The sequence below is a fragment of the Callithrix jacchus genome, chromosome 21 (assembly GCF_049354715.1).
Source record: "Callithrix jacchus isolate 240 chromosome 21, calJac240_pri, whole genome shotgun sequence".
NCBI lineage: Eukaryota > Metazoa > Chordata > Mammalia > Primates > Cebidae > Callithrix > Callithrix jacchus.
Window position 1 is genome coordinate 49,464,304 of NC_133522.1, and position 16,591 is coordinate 49,480,894.

The 16,591-nt window shown below is 58.5% G+C and overlaps 1 protein-coding gene across 6 annotated transcripts; it reads left to right on the forward strand.

The window, feature by feature from the left end:
- The first annotated feature begins 1,539 nt into the window (after nucleotides 1-1,539).
- Nucleotides 1,540-16,535, forward strand: RRP1 (ribosomal RNA processing 1). 6 transcript variants are annotated; one of them, XM_035282821.3, is made up of 14 exons: nucleotides 1,540-1,753; nucleotides 3,218-3,300; nucleotides 4,704-4,761; nucleotides 5,363-5,448; nucleotides 5,961-6,022; nucleotides 9,505-9,634; nucleotides 9,714-9,778; nucleotides 9,987-10,180; nucleotides 11,489-11,565; nucleotides 12,728-12,825; nucleotides 13,073-13,092; nucleotides 14,409-14,528; nucleotides 15,175-15,321; nucleotides 15,884-16,535. In XM_035282821.3, exons 1-14 carry the CDS (start codon nucleotides 1,621-1,623, stop codon nucleotides 16,135-16,137), a joined length of 1,527 nt encoding a protein of 508 aa, XP_035138712.3. In that variant the 5' UTR covers nucleotides 1,540-1,620; the 3' UTR covers nucleotides 16,138-16,535. The 6 variants fall into 6 exon arrangements, with proteins under 6 accessions (XP_035138712.3, XP_035138713.3, XP_035138714.3 ...); XM_035282822.3 differs by having other exon boundaries at nucleotides 9,987-10,129; XM_035282823.3 differs by lacking the exon at nucleotides 15,175-15,321 and having other exon boundaries at nucleotides 14,409-14,537.
- The last annotated feature ends 56 nt before the right edge of the window (nucleotides 16,536-16,591 follow it).

A 16,591-nucleotide genomic window follows, 5' to 3' on the forward strand; every position in this document is an offset into this window, starting at 1 on the left:
GTCTCTCACCAGGCTGAAGTGCAATGGTATGATCTTGGCTCACTGCAACCTCCACTTCCTGGGTTCAAGCAATTGTCCTGCCTCAGCCTCCCGAGGAGCTGGGATTACAGGTGCCCACCACCATGCCTGGCTAATTTTTGTATTTTTGGTAGAGATGGGGTTTCGTCAAGTTGACCAGGATGGTCTCGATCTTTTTACCTCGCGAGCCTTCCACCTCAGCCTCCCAAAGTGCTGGTTTGCAATTTTGAATTTCCAAAATGGAGTACCATGCCTGATACCTCTGTCAGTTTCACGGAGCGTGTGAAGTGGTAGTTACCTGGAGGACCGGCACAGCCACTCGGCCTCCCAAAGTGCTGGGATTACAGGTGCCCATCACTGCCCCTGACCCTCTAATTGTTGTATTTTTAGTAGAGACGGGGTTTCACCGTGTTGGCCAGGCTGGTCTCCAACTCCTGATCTCAGGTGATCCGCCCATCTCGGCCTCCCCAAGTGCTGGGATTACAGGCGTGAGCAACTGTGCCCGGCCTTCCAACTCTTTATGAAGAATTTCAAACGTAGAAACAGGAGAGAGGTCACTGGAGACCTGTATTCCGGCCTCCAGACGGCACAGCTGTTAAGTTTGCCGCGGTTGATTCCTGCATCCACACATGTGCGCGTCATTTACTTTGTTGCAGAATCAATTTCCAGACATCATGACACGTCACCTTTACCAAAGAGTTCAGCAGTTATTTCTAAAAATAAAGAACATTTTTTTTCTTTCTTTCTTTTTTTTTTTTTTTTTTTGAGATGGAGTTTCGCTCTTGTTACCCAGGCTAGAGTGCAATGGCGCGATCTCAGCTCACCGCAACCTCCACCTCCTGGGTTCAGACAATTCTCCTGCCTCAGCCTCCTGAGTAGCTGGGATTACAGGCATGCGCCACCACGGCCAGCTAATTTTTTGTATTTTTAGTAGAGACGGGGTTTCACCATGTTGACCAGGATGGTCTCGATCTCTTGCTCGTGATCCACCCTCCTCGGCCTCCCAAAGTGCTGGGATTACAGGCGTGAGCCGCCGCGCCCGGCCATAAAGAACATTTTTCTACATCAGAGGATGGCAAACGATGGTCCTAGGCCAAATCCAGCCACCCACATTTTAAAAATAAAGTTTCGAGCCGAGAGCGGTGGCGCCTGGTCCAAGTTCCTGTGGAGGCTGCGGTGGGAGGATCCCTTGAGCCCGGGAGGCCGAGGCTGCAGTGAGCCGAGATCGCACCACTGCACTCCAGTCGGGGCGACAGAGCGAGACCCGGTCTCAGGAAAAAAATACAAGTGGGCTTATAAATAAAATGAGATGAAAAGACAAGAGAGCATTGACTGCCTCCTGACCCCGATCAACCGCAGGCCCCCGCGATAGTTCCGCGCATGCGCACCGGCAGGGAGCGCGTGCCCTCTCTGCCGCCTTCCGCCTCTGGGGTCTGCAGTTGCGCAGCTCGGCTACTGCGCGGCGGTGGCGTGCGCCTAGGCAGTGTCGCGGGAATGTGACGTCACGCCGCGCGCCAGGCCAGGAGGAGGCGGGCGCAGGCGGCGTGTGTTCAGTGTGCTGGGCCGGCGACTGAGAGACAGGGCCTGTTGGCCGCCAGCGTCATGGTTTCGCGCGTGCAGCTGCCGCCTGAGATCCAGCTGGCTCAGCGCCTGGCGGGGAACGAGCAGGTGACCCGAGACCGGGCGGTGAGGAAGCTCCGGAAATACATCGTCGCCAGGACTCAGCGGGCCGCAGGTTGGCATGGCTGTGGGCGGCGGGCGTCTCGCGGGCCGGCTGGGGCTGTTGCGGGTGCCAGCGGCGGCGGTCGGGGCTGGGGGCCCTCCGAGCTTTGTGGAACACCCACGTGGCCGGGCCGGGTAGGCGGGGCCCACGGGCCTGTTCCCGCTGCTGCCGGCTCTCGGCCTGCCCCCGGTCCCCGGCCCCCGCGGCCGCTTTCCCTCAGTGCGGTGACTTCCGGTCCGTCTGCGAGGACGCTCCTCCCCAGCCCCCTGGCTGCTTTCCTAGCTCAGACGTCCCTCCCTCCAGTAGACCAGGCGCTCCTGCTGCCTTGCTGTTTGGGCACATGGAAGCATTTCTCCCTGTGTGCAGTGTGCGTAGGTGGTACCCGTGTTCTCCGAGCGTGGCCCCCATCAGCAGTAGCATCCCCTGGACATTTGTAAGAAATGCACATTCTGTGCTGGGCGCCGTGGCCCAAGCCTGTAATCCCAGCTACTTGCGTTGCTGAGGCGGGAGGATCACAAGAGCCCAGCAGTCCAGTCTGGCAACATAGCAAGACCCCATTTCCATTAAAAAAGAGAAGAAAGAGATGCAAGTTCTAGGGTCCCAGCCCTTCGAGATCAGGACCCGCAGTCTGCTTTAGGAACCTGTTCAGGTGCTTCTGCTGCCCACACTCAGCCTGAGAACCCCTGCTCCAGGAACAGGTGGCCACACACACAGGGCTTAAATGAATGTCAACTGAGTCATGTTTCACATTTTTAAAGAATTATTTTTCTGAGTAAGACCTCACTCTGTCATGCAGGGTCACGGCTCACTGCAGCCTCTACCTCCCAGGCTCAAGTGAGCCTCCCATCTCAGCCTCCCCAGTGGCTGGGACTGCAGGTGCCGTGCCACCACGACCAGCTGACTCTTGTATTTTTTATACAAATTGGGGTCTTCCTATGTTGTCCAAGCTGGTCTTGAACTCCTGACCTCAAGTGATCCTGCCTCAGCACTCAATTCCAAAGTGCTGGGATCACAGGCATGAGCCACCGCACCTGGCCTGAGTAATTTTATATCTGTTTTCCTTGCTAGTCTGAATGCCTGAGTTAATTTTCTTCTTTTAACATTTGAGATATGTTACAAAAAAGTGCAGAAACCATCAGTGTAATGCTGGATGAATTATTGCCAACAGATTAACCTGTGTGGCCACTGTCCAGCTTAGGAAACGGTCGAGGTTCGCAATTTTGAATTTCCAAAATGGAGTACCTTGCCTGATAGCTTGTAGATTCTTAGTCAGTTTCACTGAGCGCATGAAGTGACAGTTACCTGGAGGAGCCGCACAGCCACGGTCACATCGGGTTTTGGGTTAGAAGGATTGTTTGAAGGGAGGGTCAGATTCTGCCCCCCACTGACTTTACTGTAAGTGGGACTTTGGTCTCATTCAGACAGTCACATTTCTGTGACCTTTTCTGGCACTCAAATGTTGCTGCTTTGATGCAGATGGTTTTACTCATGACGAGCTGCTGAAAGTGTGGAAGGGACTGTTCTATTGCATGTGGATGCAGGACAAGCCGCTCCTCCAGGTGAGTGGGGTGAGCAGCAGAGGAGGGTGCAGAAGCAGCAGGGGAGGGTGGATTGGCATCTCCTCCACCCGGTTCTAATATGGCCGAAGTCCCTGGGAGAGGTCGTGTAGCCTTGATGCTCGGTTCTGCATGGCTGGTGGGTGTGGGCCTTTGGTTAGAGTAAGTCATGCACTTGCTGAAGACGTGACTGAGCTGTGCACTGCAGCAGCGCTGGCTCCGGGGCACGTGACTGAGCTGTGCACTGCAGCGGCGCTGGCTGCGGGGGGGGGGGGGGGGGGGGAGTGACTGAGCTGTGCACTGCAGCGGCGCTGGCTCCAGGGCACGTGACTGAGCTGTGCACTGCAGCGGCGCTGGCTGTGGGGGACGTGACTGAGCTGTTCAGTGCAGCGGGGCTGGCTGCGGGGGACGTGACTGAGCTGTGCACTGCAGCGGCGCTGGCTGCGGGGGACGTGACTGAGCTGTGCACTGCAGCGGCGCTGGCTCCGGGGGGACGTGACTGAGCTGTGCACTGCAGCAGCGCTGGCTCCAGGGCACGTGGCTGAGCTGTGCACTGCAGCGGCGCTGGCTCCGGGGGGACGTGACTGAGCTGTGCACTGCAGCGGCGCTGGCTCCGGGGCACGTGACTGAGCTGTGCACTTTAGCAGTGCTGGCTGCCGGGGACATGACTGAGCTGTGCACTGCAGCGGAGCTGGCTGCGGGGGACGTGACTGAGCTGTTCAGTGCAGCGGCTCTGGCTGCGGGGGACGTGACTGAGCTGTGCACTGCAGCAGCGCTGGCTCCAGCAGGTCGAAACTGGGTTTTGTGTCCTGGGTTGCAAACAAGCTCTGAAATAGTGGAAGCCAATGGGCTGAATCAAGTCTCCTGAGACATGCACTTCTCCCAATAGCTTTTTCCAAACGTTGGTTCTCAAACTGTGAATTTTGTGGTCTCCTTCAAAAATCGCCTGGGTGGTGAGGGTACTTAGTTAAATTCAGATTCCTGGGCCGTATTCCGTGCCCATTGCGTTATCAAGGGGGGCTGTGAAATGTCTCCTAGCGAGTGCTCTGGGTGACGCATGGCATGGTGATGCAGGCAGATGGCGAGTGATCTCTGGGGTTGGGGGCTGCGAGTCCCAAGGCTCCCTTCTGCTCTCCCACGTCCCTCCTTGACCATGACTCTCTATTGCTTAGGGCACAGCCCCCGTTAGGAGGGCAGTGCCTGCCGTGGCCGTGTGAGAGGCTGTTGACCCCAGCTGTAGAGGGGGTCTTTTACAGCAGAGGTGAAACCTCCAGTCCACTGAGCTGAGATCCCCTGGAAGCTGACTCTGTGATGAGTGAGTGAGTGAGTGGGTGGGTGGTTGTGTGGTTGTGTGTTTGTTATTGTGAGCTTCAGGGCTGAGGGGGTTTTTGTTCTTTCCTGCACAGGAAGAATTAGGAAGGACCATTTCCCAGCTCATTCATGCTTTTCAGACCACGGAGGCACGTGAGTATGCTCTGCCATGGTTGGCTACATTTGTAGATGTCAGAACCTCAGAACACCACAGACACCTCAGAGCCACCAGACGCAGGAGGTTTGTGTTCTCAGATTCAAAGCAAGGAACACCTTAGGGCAAGAGAGCGCCAGCTGGTGCCCGCGGTCTTGGCGGGTGTGGGACTCTGGTGTCCGCGGGCTTGGCGGGTGTGGGACTCTGGTGTCCGCGGGCTTGGCGGGTGTGGGACTCTGGTGTCCGCGGGCTTGGCGGGTGTGGGACTCTGGTGTCCGCGGGCTTGGCGGGTGTGGGACTCTGGTGTCCGCGGGCTTGGCGGGTGTGGGACGCTGGTGCCCGCGGTCTTGGCGGGTGTGGGACTCTGGTGTCCGCGGGCTTGGCGGGTGTGGGACTCTGGTGTCCGCGGGCTTGGCGGGTGTGGGACGCTGGTGCCCGCGGGCTTGGCGGGTGTGGGACGCTGGTGTCTGCGGGTGCTTGTGTGTGACGCTGGTGCATGCGGGTGCATATGTAAAGAAGGGGTTCCTGCATGTTCTCGCCTCACTCCCCAGAGTGCTTTGCGCTCCTCAGTGGTTCTCTTCCGGCTTCTTCCTCCTCCAGAGCACCTGTTCCTGCAGGCTTTCTGGCAGACCATGAACCGCGAGTGGACCGGCATCGACAGGCTGCGCCTGGACAAGTTCTACATGGTGAGGCAGCCGCCAGGGCGCGGGGCTGGGGCAGCTGAGGGCAGCTGGGGGCAGAGACAGGCCGCGCCTGGGTGCATTGTACATGGTGAGGCAGCCGCCAGGGCACCGGGGGTGGCCTCCCATGCCTGCAAGAGCAGTGTCGTGGCTGCTGGGCTGTTCTCTGTCATCGGGGGTCCCGGGGGTCTGCATGTCCTCTGCTCCTATTGACTGGGGCTCAGACCCCTCTGTGGGCGTATGGCCATGCTGACCAGTAGCCTAAAGCAGGGACAGCTGCAATGGGTATTGAGCCTCACGGAGGGGCAGTGGCATTGTGGGGCAGACCGGAGCTGTATTCAGGGGTGAGGCTTGGCGTTCGTCTGTCAGCAGCTCTGGGGGCCAGCGGTGTGCTTGGGGATGGCAGAGGTGACCCCGGCCGTGGCCTCATACTCCAGCAGCTCCTGGTACGTGGGGAAGGGTAGTCTGGTGAAGTCGGCCTGGGCTTCTGCTAACACGAGCCTCCTTCTGTGTCAAAGCTCATGCGGATGGTCCTGAACGAGTCCTTGAAGGTTCTAAAGATGCGAGGCTGGGAAGAAAGGTGGGTGCACGGCGGGCCTGCCCTCGGGGGACACTTCTCGGGGACGCAGTCGTGTGTTTGTCTTTTGATTCTTTGTCATAAGGAGATGTCAGCCTTTCCCTTGAAGCATGCCCAGTGGTGCTTAGAGCGAAGACATTTCTTAAAATAAAGATGAGTCTGTGTGTTTGTGGAAATGATGCCGCTTACCCCCAGGCTGGAAGGTCACGTTCTCACTGGGAGTCAGAAGCTAGTCCTCTCAGAAAGGGTGTCCAGCCGAGGAGCTTCTTAGAGAAACACGCAGGCTCAGCTCTGTTAGCTGTGCTTAACTGTGTTAACTGTCGCCTGGTCCTGAGTGCAGGGGTGCGATCTCGGCTCACTGCAACCTTGACCTCCTGGCTCCAGTGATCCTCCTGCCTCAGCCTCCCAAGTGGCTGGGACTGCAGATGTGCACCACAGTCCCACATAGTTTTTGTGTCTTTTTTGGTGGAGACGAATTCTGTCCTGTTGCCCAGGCTGGTCTCAAACTCCTGGGCTCAAGCAGTCTGTCTTCTAGTCCTCCCAAGTTGTAAGCAGTGTTAATTGCTCCTAATTGTAAAACTATGTAACTTGTCCCAGCTTTTCACTTTCAGCAGCAGCGCCTGAGGTGGGGTGGTCTGGGCCCTGCGTGTTCTAACTGTGGGCACCTGCGGGGGCAGACTCCCATCCCCGCAGTGTTGCCACTTCTGCCTCTGCCTGCCCCCAGCCCCTGCTCCCAGAGACCGAGGGGCGTAGGTAGGGATCTGACCCCTGCTGCCAGTCTGCCACACCCAAGCTTCTTCATCCAAGTTAGGGGCAGCATTTTCTAAACCTTCAGGGGCAGGCTGAGTTTTACAGTACAAAATGAGTTTCTAAGTGTTTTTTTTTTGAGACAGAGTTTCGCTCTTGTTACCCAGGCTGGAGTGTAGTGGCGCAATGTCGGCTCACCACAACCTCTGCCTCCTGGGTTCAAGCAGTTCTCCTGCCTCAGCCTCCCGAGTAGCTGGGTTTACAGGCATGCGCCACCATGCCCGGCTAATTTTGTGTTTTTAGTAGGGATGGGGTTTCTCCTTGTTGGCCACGCTGTTCTCAAACTCCAGACCTCAGGTGATCCGCCTGCCTCGGCCTCCCAGAGGCCACCGCACCTGGCTGCACAGCCTTCTTTTCCTCTTCCCTTATAAAAAATTATCAGGGCCAGGTGTGGTGACTCACACCTTTAATTCCTTGTCACAAGTAGCTGGGTCTGGTGATGTGCACCTGGAGTCCCAGCTGCTTGGGAGGCTGAGGTGGAGGATCACTTGAACCCAGAGGTGGAGTCTGCAGCTTAGTTAAGATGATGCCACAGCACTCATCCTGATAGCTGATAAAAAATAAAAACATAAAAAAATTAGCAAGGCCGGGCGTGGTGGTTCACACCTGTAATCCTAGCACTCTGGGAGGCTGAGGCTGGCAGATCACGAGGTCAGCAGATTGAGATGATCCTGGCTAACATGGTGAAATCCTGTCTTCACTAAAAATACAGAAAAAAAGAATGAGCAGGCTGGTTATGGTGGGGAAGGGGATCCCTTGAACCCAGGAATTTGAGGCTGCAGTCATCCACGACTGACCCACTGCGCTGGCCTAGGTGATAAGAGTGAGATTCTATTTTTTTGGGTTTGTATTTTTTTCTGAGATGGAGTCTTGCTCTGTCATCAGAATGGAGTACAGCAGTGTGATCTCTGCTCACTGCAACCTCCGCCTCCCAGATTCAAGCAATTCTTCTGCCTCAGCCTCCCGAGTAGCTGGGATTACAGACACCTGTCACGACGTCCAGCTAATTTTCGTATTTTTAGTAGAGATGGGGTTTCACCATGTTGGCCAGGATAGTTTCAATTTCTTGGCCTCGTGATCCGCCTGCCTCGGCCTCCCAAAGTGCTGGGATTACAGGCGTGAGCTACCGCACCAATCAAGATTCTTTTTTTTTTTTTTGAGACAGAGTTTTGCTCTTGTTACCCAGGCTGGAGTGCAGTGGCACAATCTCGGCTCACCGAAACCTCCGCCTCCTGGGTTCAGGCAGTTCTCCTGCCTCATCCTCCTGAGTAGCTGGGATTACAGGTGGGCACCACCATGCCCAGCTAATGTTTTGTATTTTTAGTAGAGACGGGGTTTCACCATGTTGACTAGGAAGGTCTCGGTCTCTTGACCTCATGATCCACCCGCCTCGGCCTCCCAAAGTGCTGGGATTACAGGTGTGAGCCACCATGCCCAGCCGAGATTGTTTCTTAAAATAAAATAAAATTTAAAAAAGAATCAAAGAAAAATTATAAATAAATAAAAATAAAAATAAACATTAAAAAAAAGGATCAGCAGGAGTTGGCTTGTGCTTGCCCGAGTTTCTGTAGGTTGGAGCGTCTGTGGGTGATTGCGCATTTAGGGCAGTGGTGCCTCTGGTTTGGGGGATTTCCACGCTTGAGTTCCCTGGCAGGACTGTGACGCCCTGAGCCTTTCTCTCATTCTAGGACTGCGTGTTGTGGGTGACCCCGTGGGGGCTCGTGACTTAGGCGGAATTAACTGTTAAAGGGATGATTTTACTGTTTTTTGGTTTCTTACTGGAAGAGTGCTGTCCTCACTGTCGCTGAGAACTCAGTTCAGGAATCATTTGGGAGACGTTGGTGCCTTGCCCTGTGCCTGGGGTCCCGGTGCTGGCAGTGGCGTCCACGCTTCCCACCCTCTCGGATCTCCTGCAGCTGTCACTGGGCTGTCACTAGTGCCTATGGCGTCGTCCCCGCCTGGGAAGTTGGGCCCTTGTGTCTCTGTGTCTTCCTCTTGGTCTCGGCAGCTTTCCTGAGCCTTAGAGAGCGTCACGGGTGATTCTCAGGCCTCGCTGTGGAGCTTCCTGAGGGTCACACGGTTAACAAATCCAAATTTGGCATCTGCATTATTGAGCACCCCAGGAGGTCCAGAAGCATCTAGATGGTAAAGATTGTTCCCTGGGGCCGTCTGGTCTTCGGATCCATGCCAGGGAGAACTTTGGTGGATGTCACGGATGGAATGCCCCGTGCGGCAGGGCTCAGGAAGCCAGCAGGTGCCTCTTGATCCTCGGCCCCTTTCTGGGCCTCCAGCTTTCTCTGCCCGTGCTGTCCTGACCCGTCTTCCCCTGCGGTTCCAGTGGGGACAGCAGAGGAGAACACCAGGCAGGGTTGCGTCTCAGCCAAGCCTTTCCCACTGCTAGCCATCTTGAGGACAGAGGAAAGGCCTGTCTGAATGTTGACACCTGCTGCATGTTGTAGCTGAGATGCAGACTCAGGCGGTACGTTCTGGTGCTGGTGATGCTCACCTGACTCCCTAATTGCAAGACCCAGGATCATTGATGTCACCTGCGTGGACGTGCAGATGGTGGCGCCTGCCCGCACTTCCGTTCCCACTGGAGCGGATAACCGCGGAGCCTGAGGCACGCTGGCTTGGGGCTCGGCCAGGCTGCCTGTCGTATTTGCTTTTTCTTCCCTCAGACAGATCGAGCAGCTGCTGGAGCTACTGACCACTGAGATCCTGCACCCCAGCAGCCAGGCCCCCCACGGGGTCAAGAGCCACTTCATCGAGATCTTCCTGGAGGAGCTGACCAGAGTGGGCGCCGAGGAGGTGAGGCTGGGCTCTGACGGGGCGGCGGAGCTGGGTGTTTGTGGAGGACGAGCTGAGCTCCCACTGGCTTTGCCCGCAGCTCACGGCAGACCAGAACCTGAAATTCATCGACCCCTTCTGCAGAATTGCCGCCCGGACCAAGGAGTAAGTGCTGGGCAGCCTGCTTGGGCCTGCCTACTTCACTGAGTTCTTCCGTGGGGCTGCCGTTGGGGGGTACCGCTCCCTCCAGGGAGGAATCCGCGTTGCAGAGTGGCCGCTGGCCGTGCGGGTGTAGAGACCGCAGGGGCGTCGGCTGCTTCCGCGTGGGAACCTGGCACGCTGGGCCTGTGCCAGCCTCTGCTCTGCCCCTCAGCTCCCTGGTTTTCAACAACATCACTCGAGGCATCTTTGAAACGATTGTGGAACAGGCCCCGCTTGCCATCGAAGACCTCCTGAATGACCTGGACACGCAGGGTGACGAGGCAGCGTCAGACAGCGATGAGTCCCCGGAGGGCGGTGAGCGCGGAGACACGCTGCCCCGGAAGAGGTCCGAGAGGCCGCCCGCAGGTGGGGACACAGCACGCCTGGCTTCTCCTGGGCGCCGGGCCTGGGCCGAGCCAGTGTGGTCTCCTGCTGGGTTGCCCCAGCCACCTCCTGCCCTCTGCACAGTCCATCCTCAGTGTGGAAGCCAGAGCGGCCTCTGTGACCAGCAAGCACACTGCTCATTTTCTCTGTCAGCCCCCAGCCTCCGGTGTGCTCCGTGCCCTCTGGACCTCTGGGCTCCTCGGTCTAACCCAACAGGCCTCTGGCTCAGTCAGGCCCCTGGGCCCGCTCCTGCCTTGGTGCTGAGTCTCCTGTTCCTCCCACCATCTGTCCCCCATCACTCTCTGGGCCTTTCCTATTCTCCCACGAAGTCCTCCCCTCGCCTCCCGGCCTCCCCCAGCCTCCCATGCAGTCTTCCCCATAGTGTCACCCTGTGGTACAGGGTGTGAAGCACTTGCTTATGTTCCTTGTTCCTGGCCTGTCCCCACAGGACAGTGAGCTGTGTTCATACTGACTGTGGCTGGGTTCAGGCCTGAGACCTCAGGGCATCTGACTGATGTGGGACGAGTGGGTAGACCTGCTCCTCCCTGCCTGCCAGAGGGCACCTGGGGCAGCCATGGAGTCCAGCCTGGTCCGTTTCTGGTTTGATGCTGCACTCCCTGTCCGTGCCTCCTGGGTGGTCTGAGCTCTAAGTGTGGCATCCTGGTGCTGCGGAGGGCATGTCTTTGACCATGCTCAGGACCCCGGTCTAGCCCTGAGTCAGTGCTGTGGCTGCTGTGCCCCCTGGCTTCCTAATCAGAAGACCCCCTCCCCATCACCCCCAGCACTTGGCCTGGCCACTCTGTGCACGTCTCCCTGGTCCCTGCCTTGCCCTTCTGTCAGTAGCCAGGGAGGCGCCCGGCGGGTCCGCCGGTGCCTGCTGCCACCTCCAGAGCAGGCCCTTGTCACATGCTGCCCCACAGCTGCCTGTTGCCGGAAACCTTTCCTCTGCAGACAGTGCCGTTAAAGCCCCAAGTGCCTGGGGCAGCTCGAGCGCCCGACCGAAACCTCGGTGCCCACAGCCTTTGTTGCCCGAGGTGCCAGCTTATGGACAGCCACTTGGGGCTGTATAAGCGCCTCTGCCCCAGGACATCTTTTTTCCTTTCCAGGCCTGAGGTGGCACCTCTTGTCCGATCCATATGAGATGAGAGATCACCGTCCCTTGAGCTGCAGGCTTTCCCGCCTGTGCCCGCACTCTGACAGGCCACATGGAGTGGGCTCTCCGTTCCTGGGTGTTGGGGGCGGTACATGTTCAGTGCGAGTCTTGGAGTTCACGGTGTCCCTTTGGTCCAGGCTCCTGCAAGGCTGAACCTGAGGATGGTGAGGAGCAAGCAGGTGACGACAGGGACAGTGGCGGCCCCGTGCTCCAGGTGGGTGCCCTGAGCTCGCAGTTTCGCCCTCAGCCTTTGCTTCCTATGCGGCCGCCGGCTCTGGAAGAGAAGGGGCTGTTAGGAGGGAGGATGGCAGCCGCCGGCTTGGAGAGTCACCTGCACAGGGGTTAGCTTTGAAGGAGGGATGGGTGCCCCGACCCTGCCCGCCTGCAGGAAGTGGGGTCATTGAGAGGGGGCTGGGTCCTGGGTGGGCGAGCTCAGAGGCAGGCCCACACTGTCCAGGGCTGGCCTCACCTCATGCTGTCCTCTCACCTCACACACGGGCGGCTCCCCAGATTTCCTGCGGCCCCCTCATTGGGGTGCTTGGCTGGAATGAGACGGCACAGGCCAAGTGGCCAGCTGTGGGTCCCAGTGAGGAGTCCACTCAGCCAGTGGGGTCTGACTCCAGGCATACTGGAAACCTAAATGTCTTAACCTGTAAATATGATTGTCTGTGGATGTAATACAGTCCGGGTATCTTGGGCTAATGTCGGTCAGATTAACTTGCTTTCTTCATACTTGTCTGTGTGTGGCTTCTGGTCTCGTAGAGCTGCTGTAGGCTCCTGTCGGGCGTGCAGCCCCTACCCCCACAGTGCAGCCCCCCCATAGTGCACCCACAGTGCGTGTCCCCCAGTTTGTGTCCCCTAGTGTGTGCCCCACAGTGCGTGTGTCCCCGTGTGTGTCCCACAGTTTGTCCCCTAGTGCGTGTGTGCCCCACAGTGCATGTCCCCCAGTGCATGTGTCCCACAGTGTGTGTCCCACAGTTTGTGTGTCCTCTAGTGTGTGTGCCCTGTAGTGTGTGTCCCATAGTTTGTGCGTCCCCTAGTGTGTGTGCCCCACAGTGTGTGCCCCGCAGTGTGTGTCTGCAATGTGTGTCCCATAGTTTGTGCGTCCCCTAGTGTGTGTGCCCCACAGTGTGTGCCCCGCAGTGTGTGTCTGCAGTGTGTGTCCCGCAGCGTGTGTGTGTGTCTCGCAGCTCGTAAGGTGCCTGCTGTGCTGTGGGGTCGGGGGCTGCAGGACTCGCAGTGGGGGCGCGCTGTGGTCTTGTGAGCCGAGTGGAGAACCTGCACGTGGCACCAAGTGCTGTCTGGGTCTGGGGTTCCATGTTCTCGGAGCACCCAGAGGGTGACTGACCTTGCCTCCGACATCTCTCCTGAAACAGTTCGACTACGAGGCGCTTGCTGACAGACTGTTTGCGATGGCCAGCCGCCAGAGCACCCCTTCTCAGAATAGGAAGCGCCTCTACAAAGTCATCCGGAAGTGAGTGGCCGAGGACACTGTGTCCGTCCTGCTGCCCTGGGAGTGGCCTTCCCCTCAGATCCGGGTGCCTCCACCTTGCCCTGGGCCTTTCCACGGTCCCTGGAATGGCCCCCTCGAGGACCCCGAGGCCCTCCACAGCCCCTGGGGTTCCCCTGGCTAGGACCCTGCAAGCCCTCTGGGGGCAGCTGCTTCCTCCTCCTCTGGAAGCCGCAGCCGTGGTGAGCGGGTGTCTGTCTTACTCTTTCAGGCTACAGGACCTGGCAGGAGGTGAGGACACACAGGCACTGACAGTGGCACCCCCTTGGAAGTGGAGCTCCGTCCTCACGGGCGTGGATGGTTCCAGGGGTCATGGCACGTGCAGTCTTTGCAGAGGCCCGGTGGTGTTTCTGAGGGACAGAGGCAGGGCTCAGGGCTCCACAGCTCTCTTCTGTCATTTTTGCTGAGAGGTTCTCAGACTTGAGCGTCCACTGGAGTCCCCCAGAGCCTGAGAGATGGGGTGCTGGTTGCAGGGGCTCCCAAGCACTGACCACGGGGTTGCCGCCGGTCCGTTATGCAGCAAGTGTCTGTCCTTGGCAGTGTGTGGCAGATGGAACTGGCACAGGTTATATATGGAAAGGACAGTTTCCTAGGGCCCTAATGGTTAGACATGTAAGCGTTTCCCCAGCGTTTTCTAATGAGACAGGTCGGACCTGCGGCAGAACTGCCGGGATTTTATGGTAGATGCCGGCAGGTCCCCAGGCTCCAGCCTCCGCACTTCCCGCCCTTGTGTTAAGCTCCTCTATCTGTTGTCATGGCCCCTGCATCCACCAGCGAGCACGTCATGAGCTGTCGTCCAGGGTTTGTTTGTGTTTTGAGACAGTGTCTCGCTCCGTCGGCCGGGATGGAGCACAGTGGTATGATTTCAGCTCACGGCAGCAATCTCCTGGGCTCGAGCGATCCACCTTCCCCTCCAGTCGCTGGGCCACAGGCACACGCTGGTGTTTTGTAGAGACAGGGTTGGCTGTGCTGCCAGGCTGGTCGTCTAGGGTTTTAGGACAGCGTCTGTCAGTGAGGCGCGTGAGGATTGTGTGCACCTGGCGGTTGTGAGGCAGAAAGTCCCCTCATGCCCCAGCGTGGGCATTTCTAGGCTGTAGACTTTGGTGCATGGATCGGGCGTCACTCTCTGGACCCCAAATCCAAAATGCTGCAGCGTCCACAGCTGAGTGCTGTGTGCTCGAGGGAAATGCTCGTTGGAACATTCTGGATTTGGGATTTTCAGATTAGGGATCTTGAGCTGGTGACTGTGATGCAGACATTCCAAAGTCCGAAACCATCTGATACTCAGAGCATTTCTGGCCCCAGGTGTTAGGGTCACGGAAACTGTCATCAGTGCTCTGGGAACTGGCGTTTCCTCTCGGACTTGGGTCTTAGCTGGTTCGGTGCAGCTATGGTGGTGGTCCCGATGCTGCCCCCGGCTGTTAGAGCAGGGCACCTTCTCACACGCTGGTGGGAGGTGGCGCTGGCTGGGACCTGCTGGAAGCATTGAGCCTCAGACCAAGAGCCCAAGGCCCCCAGAGCCCCCTGACTTCTGCCGTCCTTCTCAGGCGTCTTCCCCGAGGACGAGATTCCGGAGAAGGCTTGCAGGCGTCTGCTTGAAGGGAGGCGGCAGAAGAAGACAAAGCAGCAGAAGCGTCTGCTCAAGCTGCAGCTGCAGCATGGGAAGGGTAGGAAGGGTAGGCCCGGGGATGAGAAGGGTGGGGGAGGCAGGAAGGGGAGGCCCGGGGATGAGAAGCGTAGGGGAGGCAGGAAGGGGAGGCCCGGGGATGAGAAGCGTGGGGGAGGCAGGAAGGGGAGGCCCGGGGATGAGAAGCGTAGGGGAGGCAGGAAGGGGAGGCCCGGGGATGAGAAGCGTGGGGGAGGCAGGAAGGGGAGGCCTGGGGATGAGAAGCGTGGGGGAGGCAGGAAGGGGAGGCCCGGGGATGAGAAGCGTGGGGGAGGCAGGAAGGGGAGGCCAGGGGGGCAGGAAGGGTAGGCCCGGGGAGGTGGGAAGGGTGGGGGGTGTGGAAAGGGTGGGGGGGCACGGGAAGGATAGGCCTGGGGTGTGTTGGCCATGAGGGTGTCATCTTCACCTGTTGTGCAGGGTCTCCCCCTGAAGCATGAGTGCCCAGTCCCCGTTCTGGGTGCCTCCTGTCCACATGTCCCAGAAATGCCCTGTCCTTGGCATCCCCCCACCCCGCCCTCCTCATCTGCAGCTCCTGCCAACTGTGTGTGCTGCCCTCCCTCCCAGCCTTGTTTAGATCTGACCCCGTCCACTCCTCCCCGCACCCTCCAGAGATTCCTGAGCCTCTCCATTTTGGTCCTTGATTTCAGGGGTTGTCTTGCCTCCCGGCCTCTGGTCACATGAGTATGGGTGGCATGTGACATCCTCACCAGGGGCAGCCCTGCACCTGCTGCAGACCACCCAAGGCCTGGAGCTGCCTGTCTGCAGTGGAGGGGCTGTGCACAGTGTCAGGCAGGGTATGGGGCCCGTGGCCAGAATGGGGCACACAGGAGGGAGATGGTGGCTCTTGTTACTTGCTCCATGCTAATGCGGCCCCAAGGCATGGGGATCCACCCCTTCCTGTTACTCCGTCTACTCATTTCCCATGGGGCGGTGGCCTCCTCTGCAGCCAGCCCTTGGCCTGGTGCCCCGCACCAGACACTATTTGCATGGCTCTCTGTGTGTAGCAAGTTGTGTTAACACTGTTGGCCCTGGCATTCAGGGCCTGGCACTGCTTGGCGTCTCCTTCTGCCTCCCCTTCTGCCCTGAGCCCAGTCCTGCCTGCTCCTCTGTGCCTTTGCTTCCAGGTCTTGTGACCCTGTCCTCACACTGGTCCTTCTGAGATCGGCCCTCGCCAGGGTCCTGGGCTGTGTGGTTGGAGCTTGGTGCACACACTGGACACGGGATGCGCCTTGCCAGCTGCTGTGGCCATGTTGTCCTTCCAGGTCGGCGGTGCTGGCATTCTCAGCCCGAGTTGGACTGAGTGAAAGGAGCTCATGGTGGCCTTCTCTGGCTCATGGGGCCTTGCTGTTTTTTCAGGGAAAGGTGAGAAGGAGCTCTCAAGCCCAGGTATGGAGAGGAAGAGGAGCAGGAGGCGGCGCGTGGGGGCCGACCCTGAGGTACGGGCAGAGGCTGCTGAGCAGCCAGGCACAGCTGAGCAGGCCTTGCTCCGAGAACGGCCCAGGGGCCGTGGCCAGAGAGGTGCTCGCCAGAGGAGGAGGGTGCCTCGTGCCCGAGCCAGAGCAAAGGTGACCAGCGTCCAGGAGCCAAAGAAGAAGAAACGCAGGGAATGACGTGGCCAGGCCTAGGGCAGGCAGGGAGAGAGGCCAGGCCATGCTGGCACCGAGGAACGAGGCTGACTGGGCCGTTCCACAGACTTGGGACCACGGCCCCGGAGCTCCTGTGCCAGGTGGATGCAAGGGCGGCACTGGAGAGGTGGGCCCGCCATTAGGAGCCGGCGTCCTGGGAGCCGCTCCTTTCCCGAGCCTCCCCCTGTGGCTGTGATGACCTTGGGTCAGAAGGTCAACTCTGAAGACTGAAAACTCCGCCTGCAGCAGGACTGGCGCCCCTGCCATGGGGGGTTCCGGAAATAAAAGCTGCTCAGCCCTTGCCCTGGAAATGTCGCTCCTGGTATGCCCTGCGGGCGTGTGGGAGGTGGCAGGTGCCGGCATCTGAGCAGTGCGGTCTTTTCTATTCGTGTTTGTGGAAAAATCTTGTAACACATTTCTCCTTTCATAGAGCGCCAAG

Bases quoted from the DNA above. Each gene is read 5' to 3' on its own strand.
- RRP1 (XM_035282821.3), top strand. From the start codon at position 1,621: ATGGTTTCGCGCGTGCAGCTGCCGCCTGAGATCCAGCTGGCTCAGCGC. The intron at 4,762-5,362 runs GTGAGTATGCTC...TTCCTCCTCCAG, and splicing joins TTTTCAGACCACGGAGGCAC to AGCACCTGTTCCTGCAGGCT. The intron at 12,826-13,072 runs GTGAGTGGCCGA...TTACTCTTTCAG, and splicing joins CTCTACAAAGTCATCCGGAA to GCTACAGGACCTGGCAGGAG.